Source organism: Chlorocebus sabaeus, chromosome 12 (assembly GCF_047675955.1).
Source record: "Chlorocebus sabaeus isolate Y175 chromosome 12, mChlSab1.0.hap1, whole genome shotgun sequence".
Lineage (NCBI taxonomy): Eukaryota > Metazoa > Chordata > Mammalia > Primates > Cercopithecidae > Chlorocebus > Chlorocebus sabaeus.
Window position 1 is genome coordinate 112,132,248 of NC_132915.1, and position 16,595 is coordinate 112,148,842.

The window sequence follows — 16,595 nt, forward strand, 5'->3', positions numbered from 1 at the left end:
AGCCAGGGAACAAAGCTGGACAAAGAATGTGTTTGACAAATTGACAGAAGTAGGCTTCAGAAGGTGGGTTATAACAAACTCCTCTGAGCTAAAGAAGCATGTTCTTACTTAATGCAAGGAAGCTAAGAACCTTGAAATAAGGCTAGAGGGATTGCTAACTAGAACAACCAGTTTAGAGAAGAACATAAATGACCTGATGGGAGTTGAAAAACAGCACGAGAACTTCATGTAGCATACACAATTATCAATAGCCGAATTGATCAAGCGGAAGAAAGGATAGATTGAAGATCAACTTAATGAAATAAGGCATGAAGATTAGAGAAAAAAGAATGAAAAGGAATAAACGAAGCCTCCAAGAAATATGGGACTATGTGAAAAGACCAAACCTACGTTTGACTGATGTACCTGAAAGTGACGGGGAGAATGGAACCAAGTTGGAAAACAAACTTTAGGATATTATCCACGAGAACTTCCCCAACCTAGCAAGACAGGCCAATATTCAAATTCAGGAAATACAGAGACCACCACAAAGATACTCCTCGAGAAGAGCAACCCCAAGACACATAATCGTCAGATTCACCAAGGTTGAAATGAAGGAAAGAACTTTAAGGGCAGCCAGAGAGAAAGGTCGGGTTACCCACAAAGGGACACCCATCAAACAGGAGATCTCTCTGCAGATACCCTAAAAGACAGAAGAGAGTGAGGGCCAATATTCAACATACTTAAAGAACATAATTTTCAACTCAATTTCATATCCAGCCAAACTAAGCTTCATAAGCAAAGGAGAAATAAAATCCTTTACAGACAAGCAAATGCTGAGAGATTTTGTCAACTCCAGGCCTTACAAGAGCTCCTAAAGGAAGCACTAAACATGGAAAGGAAAAACCGGTAACAGCCACTGCAAAAACATCCCAAATTGTAAAGACCATCGATACTATCTATGAAGAAACTGCATCAACTAATGGGCAAAATAACCAGCTAGCATCATAATGACAGGATCGAATTCACGCATAACAATATTAACCTTAAATGTAAATGGGCTAAATGCCCCAATTAAAAGACACAGACTGGGCTGGGCGCAGTGGCTCACACCTGTAATCCCAGCACCTTGGGAGGCTGTGGCAGGTGAATCACCTGAGGTCGGGAGTTCAAAACCAGCCTAAAACCCATCTCTACTAAAAATATAAAATTAGCCAGGCATGGTAGCACATGCCTGTAATCCCAGCTACTCAGGAGGCTGAGGCAGGAGAATCACTTGAACCCAGGAGGCAGAGGCTGCAGTGAGCCAAGACCACGCCATTGCACTCCAGCCTGGGCAACAAGAGCAAAACTCCATCTCAAAAAAATAAACAAATAAAAAGACAGACTGCAAATTGGGTAAAGAGTCAAGACCCATCAGTATGCTGTATTCAGGAGACCCATCTCATGTACAAAGACACACAAAAACTCAAAATAAAGGGATGAAGGAATATTCACCAAGCAAATGGAAAGCAAAAAAAAAAAGCAAGAGGTGCAATCCTAGTCTCTGATAAAACAGACTTTCAACCAACTAAGATAAAAAAAGACGAAGAAGGGCATTATTACATAATGGTAAAGGGATCAATGCAACAAAAAGAGCTAACTTTCCTAAATACATATGCACCCAATACAGGAGCACCCAGATTCATAAAGCAAGTTCTTAGAGACCTAGAAAGAGACTCAGACTGCCACACAATAATAGTGGGAGACTTTAACACCCCACTGTCAATACTAGACAAATCAACGAGACAGAAAATTAACAACAATATTCAGGACTTGAACTCAGTTCTGGACCAAGCAGATCTAATAGACATCTACAGAACTCTCCACCCCAAATCAACAGAATATACATTCTTCTCAGTACCACGTAGCACTTATTCTAAAATTGACCACGTAATTGGAAGTAAAACACTCCTCAGCAAATGCCAAAGAACGGAAATCATAACTAACAGTCTCTCAGACCATGGTGCAATCAAATTAGAACTCAGGATGAAGAAACTCACTCAAAACCGCACAACTACATGGAAATCGAACAACCTGCTTCTGAATGACTACTGAGTAAATAACTAAATTAAGGCAGAAACAAAGAAGTTCTTTGAAACAAATGAGAACAAAGAGATAACGTACCAGAATCTCTGGGACACAGCTAAAGCAGTGTTTAGAGGGAAATTTATAGCACTAAATGCCCATATCAGAAAGCTGGAAAGATCTGAAATCGACACTCAAACATCACAATTGAAAGAACCAGAGAAGCGAGAGCAAAGAAATTCAAAAGCTAGCAGAAAACAAGAAATAACTAGGATCAGAGCAGAACTGAAGGAGATAGAGACATGAAAAACCCTTCAAAAAATGCAATGAATCCAGGAGCTGGTTTTTTGAATTAACAAACTAGACTGCTAGCCACACTAATGAAGAAGAAAAGAGAGAAGAGTCAAATAGACACAAAAAAAATGATAAAGGGGATATAACCATTGATCCCACAGAAATACAAACTACCATCAGAGAATACTACAAACACGTCAGTGCAAATAAACTAGAAAATCTAGAAAAAATGGATAAATTCCTGGACACATATACCCTCCCAAGACTAAACCAGAAAAAGTCAAATCCCTGAAAAGACCAATAACAAGTTCTGAAATTAAGGCAGTAATTAATAGCCTACCAACCGAAAACAGCCCAGGAACAGACGGATTCACAGCTGAATTCTACCAGAGGTACAAAGAGGAGCTGGTACCATTCCTTCTGAAACTATTCCAAACAATAGAAAAAGAGGAAATCCTTCCTAACTCATTTTATGAGGCCAGCATCATCCTGATGCCAAACCCCGGCAGAGACACAACAACAAAAAAGAAAATTTCAGGCCACTATCCCTGATGAACATCGATGCAAAAATCCTCAATAAAATACTGGCAAACCAAATCCAGCAGCACATCAGAAATCTTATCCACCACGATCAAGTTGGCTTCATCCTTGAGATGCAGGGCTGGTTCAACATACACAAATCAATAAATGTAATCCATCACATAAACAGAGCCAACGACAAAAACCACATGATTATCTGGATAGATGCAGAAAAGGTCTTCAATAAAATTCAACACCACTTCATGCTAAAAACTCTCAATAAACTAGGTACTGATGGAATGTATCTCAAAATAGTAAGAACTATTTACGACGAACCCAGAGCCAACATCATACTGAATGGGCAAAAGCTGGAAGTATTCCCTTTGAAAACTGGTACCAGACAAGGAATGCCCTCTCTCACCACTCCTATTCAACATAGTATTGAAAGTTCTGGCCAGGGTAATCAGGCAAGAGAAAGAAATAAAGGGTATTCAGATAGGAAGAGAGGAAGTCAAATTGCCTCTGTTTGCAGATGACATGATTGTATATTTTTAAAACCCCATCGTCTCAACCCAAAATCTCCTTAAGCTGATAAGCAACTTCAGCAAGTCTCAGGATACAAAAATCAACGTGCAAAAATCACAAGCCTTCCTATACACCAGTAACAGATGAACAGAGAGCCAAATCATGAGTGAACTCCCATTCGCAACTGCTACAAAGAAAATAAAATACCTAGGAATACAACTTACAAGGGATGTGAAGGGCCTATCAAGGAGAACTACAAACCACTGCTCAAGGAAATAAGAGAGGATACAAACAAATGGAAAAACATTCCATGCTCATGGATAGGAAGAACCAATATCGTGAAAATGGTTATACTGCCCAAAGTAATTTACAGATTCAATGCTATCCCCATCAGGCTACCATAGACTTTCTTCACAGAATTAGAAAAAACTACTTTAAATGTCATATGGAACCAAAAGAGAGCCCTCATAGCCAAGACAATCCTAAGGAAAAAGAACAAAGCTGGAGGCATCACGCTACCTGACTTCAAACTATACTACAAGGCTACAGTAACCAAAACAGCATGGTACTGGTACCAAAACAGATATATAGACCAATGTAACAGAACAGAAGCCTCAGAAATGATGCCACACATCTACAAACATCTGATCTTTGACAAATCTGACAAAAACAAGCAACGGGGAAAGGATTCCCTATTTAATAAATGGTGTTGGGAAAACTGGCTAGCCATATGCAGAAAACTGAAACTGGATCCCTTCCTTACAGCTTACACAAAAATTAAGTCAAGATGGATTAAAAACTTAATTAAACATAAGACCTAAAACCATAAAAAACCTAGAAGAAAACCTAGACAATACCATTCAGGACACAGGCATGGGCAAAGACTTCAAGACTAAAACATCAAAAACAATGGCAACAAAAGCCAAAATTGACAAATGAATCTAATTAAACTAAAGAGCTTCTGCACAGCAAAAGAAACTATCATCAGAGTGAACAGGCAACCTACAGAATGGGAGAAAATTTTTGCAATCTATCCATCTGACAAAGGGCTAATATCCAGAATCTACAAGGAACTTAAATCTACAAAAACAAACAAACAAACAAACAAACAACCCCATCAAAAAGTGGGCAAAGGATCTGAATAGACACTTCTCAAAAGAAGACATCTGTGCGGTCAACGAACATAGGAAAAAAAGTTCATCATCACTGGTCATTAGAGAAATGAAAATCAAAACCACAATGAGATACCATCTCATGCCAGTTAGAAAGGCAATATTAAAAAGTCAGGAAACAACAGATGCTGGTGAGGCTGTGGAGAAATAGGAACACTTTTAAATTGTTGGTGGGAGTGTAAATTAGTTCAACCATTGTGGAAGACACTGTGGCAATTCCTCAAGGATCTAGAAACTGAAATACCATTTGACCCAGCGATCCCATTACTGGGTATATACCCAAAGGATTATAAATCATCCTACTATAAAGACACACGCACATGTATGTTTACTGCAGCACTATTCATAATGGCAAAGACTTGGAACCAACCTAAATGCCCATCTGGATAAAGAAAATGTGGCACATACACACCATGGAATACTATGCAGCCATAAAAAAAGGGATGAGTTCATGTCCTTTGCAGGGACATGGATGAAGCTGGAAACCACCATTCTCAGTAAACCAACACAGGAACGGACAACCAAATACCGCATGTTCTCACTCATAAGTGGGAGTTGAACAATGAGAACACATGGACACAGGGAGGGGAACATCACACACTGGGACCTGTCAGGGGGTGGCAGGGGCTAGAAGAGGGAGAGCATTAGGAAAAATACCTAATGTAAATGATGGGTTGATGGGTGCAGCAAACCACCATGGCACGTGTATACCTATGCAACCAACCTGCAGGTTCCACACAAGTATCCCAGAACAGGGGAGGGGAGGGGAAGAGGGGAAGAGAGGAGGGGGGGAGGGGGAAGAGAGGAGGGGGGGAGGGGGAAGAGAGGAGGGGGGAGGGGGAAGAGAGGAGGGGGGAGGGGGAAGAGAGGAGGGGGGGAGGGGGAAGAGAGGAAGGGGGAGGGGGAAGAGAGGAGGGGGGAGGGGGAAGAGAGGGGGGAGGGGGAAGAGAGGAGGGGGGGAGGGGGAAGAGAGGAGGGGGGGAGGGGGAAGGGAGGGGAGGCGGAGGAGGGGAGGAGTGAAGGGAAGCCAGAGAGGATGGAGCAGTGGAGACAGTGCGACAGTCATGAAGGCATCAAACGAGGAAAGTCTATTCTACCTTAAATGCAAGAAGAATAGAAACTAATCTGAAAACAGGAGTTAGCAATAGCCTTGACTTAGGGCTAACCTCAATGAAAATGAAGGAAGCAAGTTTAACAGCACTACAGTGTTTCTTGCTATAAGATGGAATTGTTACGGCAGAAGAAGAGTTGGGAAGGAAAGTTAGTCCAGGGATGAAAAATTAGTTCAAGGTCACCCATGAGGAAATGAAGTGACTTAAAAACATTCTAGGCCGGGCGCGGTGGCTCACGCCTGTAATCCCAGCCCTTTGGGAGGCCGAGGCGGGTGGATCACAAGGTCAGGAGATTGAGACCACGGTGAAACCCCGTCTCTACTAAAAATACAAAAAATTAGCCAGGCGCAGTGGCGGGCGCCTGTAGTCCCAGCTACTCAGGAGGCTGAGGCAGGAGAATGGCGTGAACCCGGGAGGCGGAGCTTGCAGTGAGCGAGATCGCGCCACTGCACTCCAGCCTGGGCAACAGAGCGAGACTCTGTCTCAAAAAAAAAAAAAAAAAAATTCTAACAGCAAGGTAACCCAGTTCTAAGCTTTTTGCCATTACTCTTCCTTATTGTAAAATAGCACGCGCACGCACGCACACACACACACACACACACACAGAGAGAGAGAGAGAGAGAGAGAGAGAGAGAGAGAGAGAGAGAGAGAGAGAGAAACTGCATAAAACATACATAGAGCTTAACAAATAATTATAAAGCAAAATCCAGGTAACCACCACTTGGATCCAGAAGAGAGAAAAGTCACTAGTCTGCCAAGAGCACCCAACATGCCCAATTAACCACTGCTTTTTACCCCCCTACACACATACACGCACATGCACGCGCACACACATGCACATACACACCCCCTGGAAAACACAGTGGAGCTCTGCCTGCTCTCCAGCCTGTCCATGTGATTCTGTGCCTTCATCATGAGGAGAATCTTCCTTGCAGCTGCTCGTGGCTGTGGCTCACACATGCCAGTGCTGTACAGCATCTTGTGGCATGGACATAGAACGATGCACCCCTCTGACTACAGAGGCACATTTGGGAGCTTCTTCCTAGCTATTATGAGCAGAGCTGCTCTGAGCATCCTTTCCCTGTGTCCTGATGCACAAGTACCAAGTTTCCCTGGGGATACACCAGAGGAATGGGCTTGCTGAGCCAAAGGGCAGACAACCCACAGGACTGGGTAACACACTGAACAGCTTCAGAGGCTGCTCCAAGTAACACTCTTGCCAGCAGTGGTGAAAGGTGCACTCCCAGACACTATCCCATACCTGGTCCCGTTCTACCATTTTGCCACAAATAGATCGGGAGGATACATACACACACAGATGCTCCTCAGCTTACAGTGTGGTAATGACCCAATAAACCCATCGTAAAACGAAAACATCAGTGAGTAGAAAACACACTGAATACACTTAACCTAGCAAACATCACGGCTTAGCCTAGGCGCCTTCAGTGTGCTCAGAACACTGACATTAGCCTACAGCCAGGAGAAATCTAACACACAGACTGTTTTAGAATAAAGTGCTGAATATCTCGTGTAATTTACTGAATGCTGTACTGACAGTGAAAAACAAAATGCTCGTAGGGCACGAGAAGCACGGTTTCCACTGAACACGCATCGCTTTTGTACCACTGTGAAGCTGAAAAATCTTAAGCATTATAAGCTGCAGGTCGTCTGGGTGTCATCTTTAATTTGCATATCCTTGATGACTGATGCTAAGCAGCGTTTCATAAATCAGTTAGGCACATGGGGTCCCCCCTCATCAAGTGTTTGTACTTTTGCCTTTTTTTTCTGTTGGTTCTTCTTTTTTCTTATTGCTATGAATGAGTTCTTTATATATTCTGGATCCTAGCTCTTTACTACATGCACTGCAAGTACCTTTTCCCCCTCTATGGTTATTAATAGTTGGGTTTTTTCTTTTTTAATTATCTTTATCAACTTTCAAGGAAAAGAAGGTCCAAACTTTAATGTGGCTGAATTTGCAATCTTTTCCTCTGTGGCTAATACTTCCATATTCTTTGTAAGAAATAATTTCTTAATCAAAGGTTATAAAGATATTCTTCTATACTATCTTCTTAAAACTTTCCAGATTGTCAAGCCTGGCAGATTATTTTAATCTGTAGTAAACAGATTTTTTTTCAGTTTGTTCATTCTGGCGGTAAGAACAGCCATCCTGGAACTTTTAGAGTTGTGTAATTTTTAGAGCTGTGATTCGTAACTGAATAGTTCATCAAAATCACTTAGAAAGTCTTTCCCCAAATTCTCAGGCCCATCCCTGGGATTCTGACTGCACAGGGCAAGGCAAGGCCCAGGGCTGTGCAGCTGTACAGAGCTCTTCCAAGAACTCTGCTGTGCGAGAAACAAGGACCCACTGGAAAGCACTTTCGGATACTCTATCTGGGCTCGCAAGGAAGCCGCTGCTAACCTGAGGAATGTCTGTCACTCACCGTCTTTCAGCTCCTGAACATCCCTGGGCTGAACAAAATCTGGCTTGACATTCTCAAACCACCAAAAGAGCTCCGCAATAAAAACCATAACATTCGGCTAAAAGACAAAAACAAAAAACCAAAGTATGGTAAGTAGTTTATCGGCACACGGTTTTAAAACTGCATGCCAAATAATTCGTTATTACCTTCAACACTAAGGGCGCATACAGCATATCTTCCAAGGTGAGATAAAAACATTTATTAAGATATTCATTGGAGAATTCTCTCAGAAGCCGAATATTATACAGACTGTCGGCCATCGACGTTACCTCCTTTAAGCATATATCTAATAGACGAAAAGAAAATCACAATTTATTATAAAGGTATTCTGCTTCAAAAGAGAGAGAGAGAGAGAGAGAGGGAGAAGCATTCTGAACTGAAAACCATTTTATATAAAGGTAGTAATGAAGGTAATGACATTGAGAAATGTAGGGAGTATAGGATGTATAACAAGTAACACTAAGCATAAAAAGAAAACAAGACAAGTCCAGGAACCTCTCAAGTCTGAATTTGATGGTGAACATCCAGAAAGCATAATAGAAATCGCTCAGATCTCAAGAGTGGGCGTCCAAAACAAACAGCAACAATCACCTTTTGGTTTACAGCAGAGCCCTGCTGCAGGTAGCCAGTAAATGTTGAGCCAAGTTTCTTCCACCCATCAAAACCCTCTGTTTCCGCGTTTGTAAAGGGCAGGGGGAAGGGAAATGAATAAAATGTAAAGCATCAGGCTCATCCACGCCCACTCAGTGATAACACAGGAATGTGACTAATCACAAAGATCAAGGACGATGCATAGCCCAAGTCTCCCTCCAGGAAGAGGTGGAGACTGGTGGCTATAAGCATCTGCAGGGCAACTTTCCACTGCACACGACTTTGCAGACCCTCCATGGAGGAAGCGCCAGTACGGGCAACAAGTCACAGGACCAAAGAGAACGCCCCTCCCCAGTCTCCCTGGTGTGGACTCGGGTGGCCCTCCGATAAAGAGCCCTGCGGAGAGCAGGGTGTAGCTCAGGACTCCCTGGGAAGTGACTTGACTTTATTTTGCTTGTAAATATATACATAGTGAAAAAAAAATTTTTTCAGAAATAACTTTTTACATAAATTTTATTTCTAAGGAAAAAAACATTTTCAAGGCTTTAGAAGTGCGTACAAACTGGACCCACAGCATCCAGAGTCATTCATGAATTCTGTCCTCCTCGGTCACCTAAGCAGATTCATTCTCAAAAGAAACCTTTAAAGCTGAGGAACCGCACACACTTACACCGCTAAGGATGTTTCCTTTGCTACGGTTCTGACCATCAAATGTTAACGTCTTATGGGCTTCAGATCTTTTCTTTTAGAAATAAAACAGCCGAAATCATCTCCATCTCCAAAGGGAACCACTCTCTGAATGCTGCCGCGAACGCTTCCCACTCCTCCTGAGTATTCTATACTGTCTGCATCCACAGGTAACAGTGTTGTCTCAGCCTTGAGAAACTTACATTAATGGTATCAAGCTATGCCTTATTTTAGCAGCCAGTTTTCCCCCCAAAACTCATGATGTTTGCAAACAGATCTATGTTGATACGGGGAGATTTCCGTCACTCATCTTGATCGCTATGTGGTCCTCCACGATTTCTCACCATTGTGACAAATCCTGCCGTCACAAAGTTTGCGTGTGCTGTCTATGCGTGTGCAGACGGGTGTTGCCCAGGCACACTCTGAGAGGGTACTCACTGGGCCACCAGCTAAGCACGCCCTCCTGCGTCACCTCGCAGCGCCCTTCTGCGTGGTTGTGCCTAGCTCCAGTCCCATCAACGGCACTCCACAGCTTGTCCCTTCCCACCTGCACCTCAGAATGACCGACCTGTCCATGTCTGCCAGGTGGAGGGCGTGAGCACCTCCTTCTCAAAGAGCATGCCTCTGATGACTGGTGTGTTTTACTTCTTCATGGTTACTGGCCATGAAGGGTCCTCTCCTGTGGGCCCTGTCCATATCGGCCTTGGGCTGTGCATCTTTTTCTTACCGATTCTGGAATCCTTTCTGGATTGTGATTACAAAAGGACTGGGTGACAGTCCTTCATCAGGCCACATGTGCTGCAAATATTTTCAATGGGTACAGTTTATCATTTCATTTTGTGTATGATGTGCTTTTGTCACAGGAAAGTTTTACATTTTAATATGGTTGCATTTAACAATCTTTTCTATTTGTGCTTTTTATAATTTCGGCAATCCATCTCTACACGAACATCATAATTCCTTTATCTTCTCAAAATTCTTAAATTTTACTTCTCAGGTTCGCATCTTTACTCCGAGGAAGGGGTGTTTCTGGCTCGGGTGGGGTGGGGTTTTACGGCACTTTCCCACAGAGATGTCAATGCCGCCATGTTCTTGGCCAGCCAGTGTGGCTCCCCTCGGTGAGGCCACCTCAAAGGCACCAGATTCCCTGCAAAGCATCTCTTTTCTCGGTTATACATGTGGTTCATTCATCTGGTCCACGTGACTGTCCCGGAACCAAAACCACACTGTTTTTGGTAATGTCAAGTTAAGCAAAACTTGGTATTTTTAGGGCACATATCCCGCACATTCTTATTCTACAAAACTACTCAGCTAAAATCTGGGACAATTTAAGCAACAAAATAAAAATGAAAGTAATGAATTATGACCTATTGAATAAAGTAAGATCCATGATGCCATCCGGATATAAACAAATACATGAATAAAGAAGCAAGCAAGCGGGGAAATGCTGACAAGACGGGAAGACGCACTGAGGCTGGAAGCCATCCGCAGGTGGAGAGACCAGCAGGTGAGAATCTGATGAGAAACGTGATATTCACAGTCCAAAGCCTCTCCCCACAAATTACTAATGCATTCTAAAGCAAAAACAGCAAGCTTAGAAGCGGGGAAGGCCAGCACATGCCACCTGCACCAAGGGGTGAAGCTGGAGTCACCAACACGGAGATGTCCCAGTACTATGCCCCTGAGGTGACACGCTGGGAGGACACACCGCAAGGAAACTCCAGACAAACACACCAAGGGCCACTACTCACAACCTTACTCTTCGAAAACATCAAGAGTCAAGAGAGGTAAAGGCTGGAAACGACTCCAGATGAAGGGAAACTATGAGGGGACGCTGGGCCAAGCAGGTGCTCCTGGGTAGCTGAGCGAGTCTGGACCAGGCTGGGGATCTGTGTGCCAACGTTAGCTTTCCCAACTTTTGCTGTGTTACTCTCAAATGGTTGAGACAGACAGAGAATAACACAATCCAAGAGAATTTCTGCATTGCCTTGTTAATATCTGTGAAGACAAAAGTATTCACTGGACTGGCAACAAGTTTTCAGAACAATCTGGAGAAAACACAAGTTTTAATACAGACTGGGGATCTAAGAACACTTGTTTCAGTCTTCTCCCAAGAGAAATACAAAAGCGTATGGATTTTCCTCGCCTCTTTTCTGCTGCACTCCCTCCCAATTGCCTCCCAGTTCTCACATGACACGAGAATGCTCATACGGAGTGGGCACTGAAGTGCAGGGCAGCCCTGGCTATGGCTCCCGCTACCTGCCCCCTGCCAGGCTCAGAGAACCCGCTCTGTCAGGACACAAGGCACCGCTGCTCCTGGGCCTTCACTGGAACTGCACCTGCCACGGGTGGGGTCAAAAGTCTATGAGGTCCCATCAAGTCCCCACAAGGCCCAGAGCCACCATCAGAAGGGGGCAGTGACTGCCCACAAGTGATTCCCTGCCCCTACTGAGATGACCACAGAAATGTGTTCAATTTGTGCTAACATTTTACATAGGATTTTCAATCTATACGAACATGGAAAGCCAGCCTAGAATCTCCTCTCATAGTCTACTCGGTGTCAGGGAATAATCCCCCCCCTTTCGGGCCACTCCATCTTTTCCTATCATCTAGGACACGGGACATAACACAGGAGCTGACAATTCCTTGAGAGTCTGGGAAATGCCCCAGGAAGAAGCTGGTCCCTGTGGATGCATTTGTTGACTCCTGAGTCCATTTTCTTTGTAGTTATGGGTCTATTTAGACTGCCCACCACTTTTGGCTTCAAAGAAGATTGCCCATTTTGTCTAACATTTCAAACACATATGGCACACAAATATTCTCAGTATTTTTAATTTAGGAGCTGCTATACATGTATTCTTTTTTTTTTTTTTTTTTTTTTTTTTTTGAGGCGGAGTTTCGCTCTGTCGCCCAGGCTGGAGTGCAGTGGCCGGATCTCAGCTCACTGCAAGCTCCGCCTCCCGGGTTCACGCCATTCTCCTGCCTCAGCCTCCCGAGTAGCTGGGACTACAGGCGCCCGCCACCTCGCCCGGCTAGATTTTTGTATTTTTTAGTAGAGACGGGGTTTCACCGGGTTAGCCAGGATGGTCTTGATCTCCTGACCTCGTGATCCGCCCGTCTCGGCCTCCCAAAGTGCTGGGATTACAGGCTTGAGCCACCGCGCCCGGCCTATACATGTATTCTTGATCAATCTTTCCAGATTATCTATTTTATTAATTCTTTAAAATAATAAGCTTTTAGTTTTACATATTCTCTAGAACTTTGGAATTTTTTCTACTTTATTCACTTTTTGCTGTTAAATTTGCCAAAATTTTTTTTTTTTTTTTTTTGAGAGCAGGTCTCACTCTGTCATCTGGAGTGCAGTGGCACAACCACAGCTCATTGTGGCCTCAGCCTCCTGAGCTCAAGTGATCCTCCTGTCTCAGCCTCCTGAATACCTGGGACTACAGGTGCATGTCACCAGGCCAAGCTAACTTTTTGATTTTTGGGGTCTCATTATGTTGCCCAGGCTGGTCTTGAACTCTCTGCCTCAGCCTCCCAAAGTGCTAGAATTACAGGCATGAGCTAACACATCGAGCAAATTTGCCAATTTTTTTTTAACTTTTATTTTAGGTTTGGGAGGGTACATATGAAGGCTTGTTACATAGGTAACCTCATGTCACAGGGGTTTGTTGTACAAATTATTTCATCGCCCACGAATTAAGTCCAGTACCCAACAGTTATCTTTTCTGCTCCTCTCCCTCCTCCCACCCTCCACCCTCAAGGAGATCTCAGTGTCTTGTGTTTCCTTCTTCGTGTTCTTAAGTTCTTATCATTTAGCTCCCACTGTTTTTACTGAGACAGAGCCTCACTCTGTCACCCAGGCTGGAGTGCAGTGGCATGATCTCAGCTCACTGCAACCTCCACCTCCTGGGTTCAAGCAATTTTCCTGCCTCAGTTTCCTGAGTAGCTGAGACTACACGTGTGCACCACCACACCCAGCTAATTTTTGTATTTTTAGTAGAGACGGGTTTCACCATGTTGGCCAGGCTGGTCTCGAACTCCTGACCTCTGGTGATCCGCCCACCTTGGCCTCCCAAAGTGCTGGGATTACAGGCGTGAGTGACTGCGCCTGGCCTTAGCTCCCACTTCTTAAGTGAGAACACGCAGTACTTGGTTTTCTGTTCCTCTGTTAGTTTGCTAAGGATAATGGCATCCAGCTCCATCCACATTCCTGCAAAAGACATGATCACAATCTTTTCTATCGCTGCATGGCAAAATTTTAAAATTTTTATTTTACTTTAAGAAGCTGGCTGGGCTCATGCCTGTAATCCCAGCACTTTGGGAGGCCAAGGCGGGAAGACCACCTGAATGAATTCAGGAGTTCGAGACCAGCCTGGCCAACATGGTGAAATCCCATCTCTACTAAAATTATTAAAAAATTGGCCGGGTGTGATGGTGCACAACTGTAGTCCCAGCTACTTGGGAGGCTGAGACACAAGAATTGCTTGAATCTGGGTGGTGACAGAGGTTGCAGTGAGCAGAGATCGGGCCACTGCACTCCAGCCTGGGCAACCAAGCAAGACTTCATCTCAATTAAAAAAAAAAAAAAAAAAAGTCAAACTATTTGTTTTGAAAAGCTTAAGAGAAATAGGTCTCTGCCTATATTAGTCCATTTTCACACTGCTAATAAGGACATACCTGAGACTGGGCAATTTACAAAAGAAAGAGGTTTATTGGACTTACAATTCCACATGGCTGGGGAGGCCTCACCATCATGGCAGAAGATGAAAGGTACATGTCACATGGCGGCGGCAAGACAGAGAATGAGAGCCAAGCGAAATGGGCTTCCCCTTATTAAACAATCAGATCTCGTGAGATTTATTCACTACCACGAGAACAGCAGGGGGGAAACCGCCCCTGTGATTCAATTATCTCCCACCAGCTCCCTCCCACAGCGCATGGGAAGTATGGGAGTACAATTCAAGAAGAGATTTGGGTGGGGACACAGAGCCAAACCTTATCACTGCCCATTCCACTCCTTCTGCCTGTGGCCTTGGTAAGAGAACATGCAGCCCCATCCCCTACCCTATCACTAAGAGGCTACAGCCTACTGTCACAGCAGACAACAACCACAGTGCCAGTGGTCCTCTGTGTGCCTCCCCAGCCTCTCTCCCCAGCCGCCACACAGCCAAGGATGTGTGAGAAACCCAGACTGAGTCTCTGTACACCGTAACTATGTAACCATCTTCCACAGCTGAGCTACACAGTATCTCTACTTACACTCCTTGGACAACTCTTCATTTTTCCTGCATTTAATACTTGGCTCAGTTATTCACCTGTGTTACTGCCTCTGGGCCAGACAGGCCAACTGCCTTCTACTGACCTGTGCCTCTGTCCCACGTTCCTGGCCCATCCATGGGAAGGCTGGCACTGTGGATTTCGGCCCGAGCCTCCCTCCACCTCCTCTTCAGGATGGTGTGCGTGGGCACGCTCCCTGGCACTGGGAAGGCACCACCCAGTCATCTTCCTTCCAGGACTGTGGCTGAGGAATCTGGTGTCATTGGGGCTGCCTGCCTTGTGTGTAACCCGCTTGGTCTCTCCACAGTTATTTGGGATCTCCTCTTGCCCAGGGGTTATGGAGTTCATCATGGTATGCTTTGCCATGGCCCTTCTTCAGGAATCCTGCTGGCCACCCAGTGGGTCCCTCCTACTTGCCACTCATGTCCTTAGGACATTTTTCTGCATTTTATGTTGACTGAGTTCTTTTCTCCTACTTTCTCCTCTTTCTTCGTACACTGATCCTTATTTTTCTCTCTTTTTTCCCTTATTTCCCATCTCTTTGCTTTTCTGGTTCTACTTTCTGGGAGATTTCTTCAACTCTGTCCTCTAGCACTTCAGTGGCTCTCCCATCTTAGCACCAAAGATTTCCTTCCCAAGAACTGGTTTTCGGGGGCTCTTCAGAATTTGCCAGAGAATTCTAAACAAGCTGTAGCACTCCAACAGCTGTTCTGAGTCTGATGATTCTGTACATACTTACATGCCACTATCTTGCAGACATCGTTTCCCAGAGTCCTGCTGTTGGTTCTGAGGTCCAAACCCTCTCATCTCTAACATTTTCTGCTGCTCACCTGCACCATCTCTGTTGATTTGGGTTCTCATTCAGGTCAGTGGTTTTCCTCAAATGTCAGGAATCTTTGGCTGCCGCTCCTAGTAAGGAGTGAGTCACTGTCGGTCTTTTTCCTGAGGCCGATTTCTGCAGAGAAGAATCCTTCCCCGTGCTGCATGTGGGGCAGGTCTGCATCATGGAGTCAAGCAAGAGAAATGGTGGCTTCTGGGGCAGGGTGCACCGGGAGGAGAACCAGTCTCACCTTCAAGTATGAAGAATTTTACACAAAAGCCCTGATTTCAGTGTCTCCTCATCCCCGCCTGCCCCTGGGGTCTGAGGCTAGAGTTTATCTGGCTCAGTTCTCCTCAAGAGTGTCCCACATCTACTAAGGGTGTGTGAGGAGAAAGGCATGAGAAGCAAAGCAAACCGGAGCTCTCACGGCTGGAGACCAACTTTCAAAGAATCCACCCCAGGCACTGCTGTCCACCAGCATCCTTGGTGCTCCATTCTGATGTCCAGGGTCCTACAGGATGAGCCTCTTTGCTTCCCCAGCTTGACACCCACCCCTCCTCCGCTTTGCTTTTTTTTTTTTTTTTTTAATTACTTCTCCATTAGTGGACTTGTTCAGAGTCCAGATATATCCTAGTTTCATCCAAAATGGAATCTGCAATTCAGTTCCTTATTCTCCTTGTTTGGGAGTGACTTCTGACTAACAGAAATGGACAGAAAACTGCCCTTCATTTCTCCTTCAACTTTTTTTGGGTTTACTTCTATGTTCTTTTTCTGATAACAAACACCTACTCAACACCAACTGGCCCCAAACACTGTTTCAGATGACTAGGATATATCAGTGAGCAAAACAGGTAAAGTTCTGCCCCTGCTGAGCTCACACGAGCAAGTACCACTACGTTTTCCCCTACGGTCCATGAAATATTTAAATGTCTTCTCTGGCTTCCAGGCACTCAATCTTTTAAGATTTTAGAATAACTGTGCATTTGTCAGGGTTCTCCAGACAGACAGAACCAATAGGACACACGAGAGAAGTTTGCTCACACGATCACAAAGACAGAGCAATCCCACG

At 44.5% G+C, this 16,595-nt stretch overlaps 1 protein-coding gene across 6 annotated transcripts in view; it reads right to left on the reverse strand.

Moving 5' to 3' along the window:
- CAMSAP1 (calmodulin regulated spectrin associated protein 1) overlaps nucleotides 1-16,595 on the reverse strand; it is a 103,792-nt gene that overhangs the window by 36,902 nt on the left and 50,295 nt on the right. For 5 of the 6 annotated variants that reach the window (XM_037987010.2, XM_008005665.3, XM_037987013.2 and 2 more), the window contains 2 exons: nucleotides 8,295-8,434; nucleotides 8,110-8,206 (listed from right to left, as the gene is read on the reverse strand). The exons of the other annotated variant lie outside the window; for it this stretch is intronic. In XM_037987010.2, coding sequence (XP_037842938.2) covers nucleotides 8,110-8,206; nucleotides 8,295-8,434 — 237 coding nt within the window. The remainder of the gene's footprint in view (nucleotides 1-8,109; nucleotides 8,207-8,294; nucleotides 8,435-16,595) is intronic. 6 annotated transcript variants of the gene reach the window in all.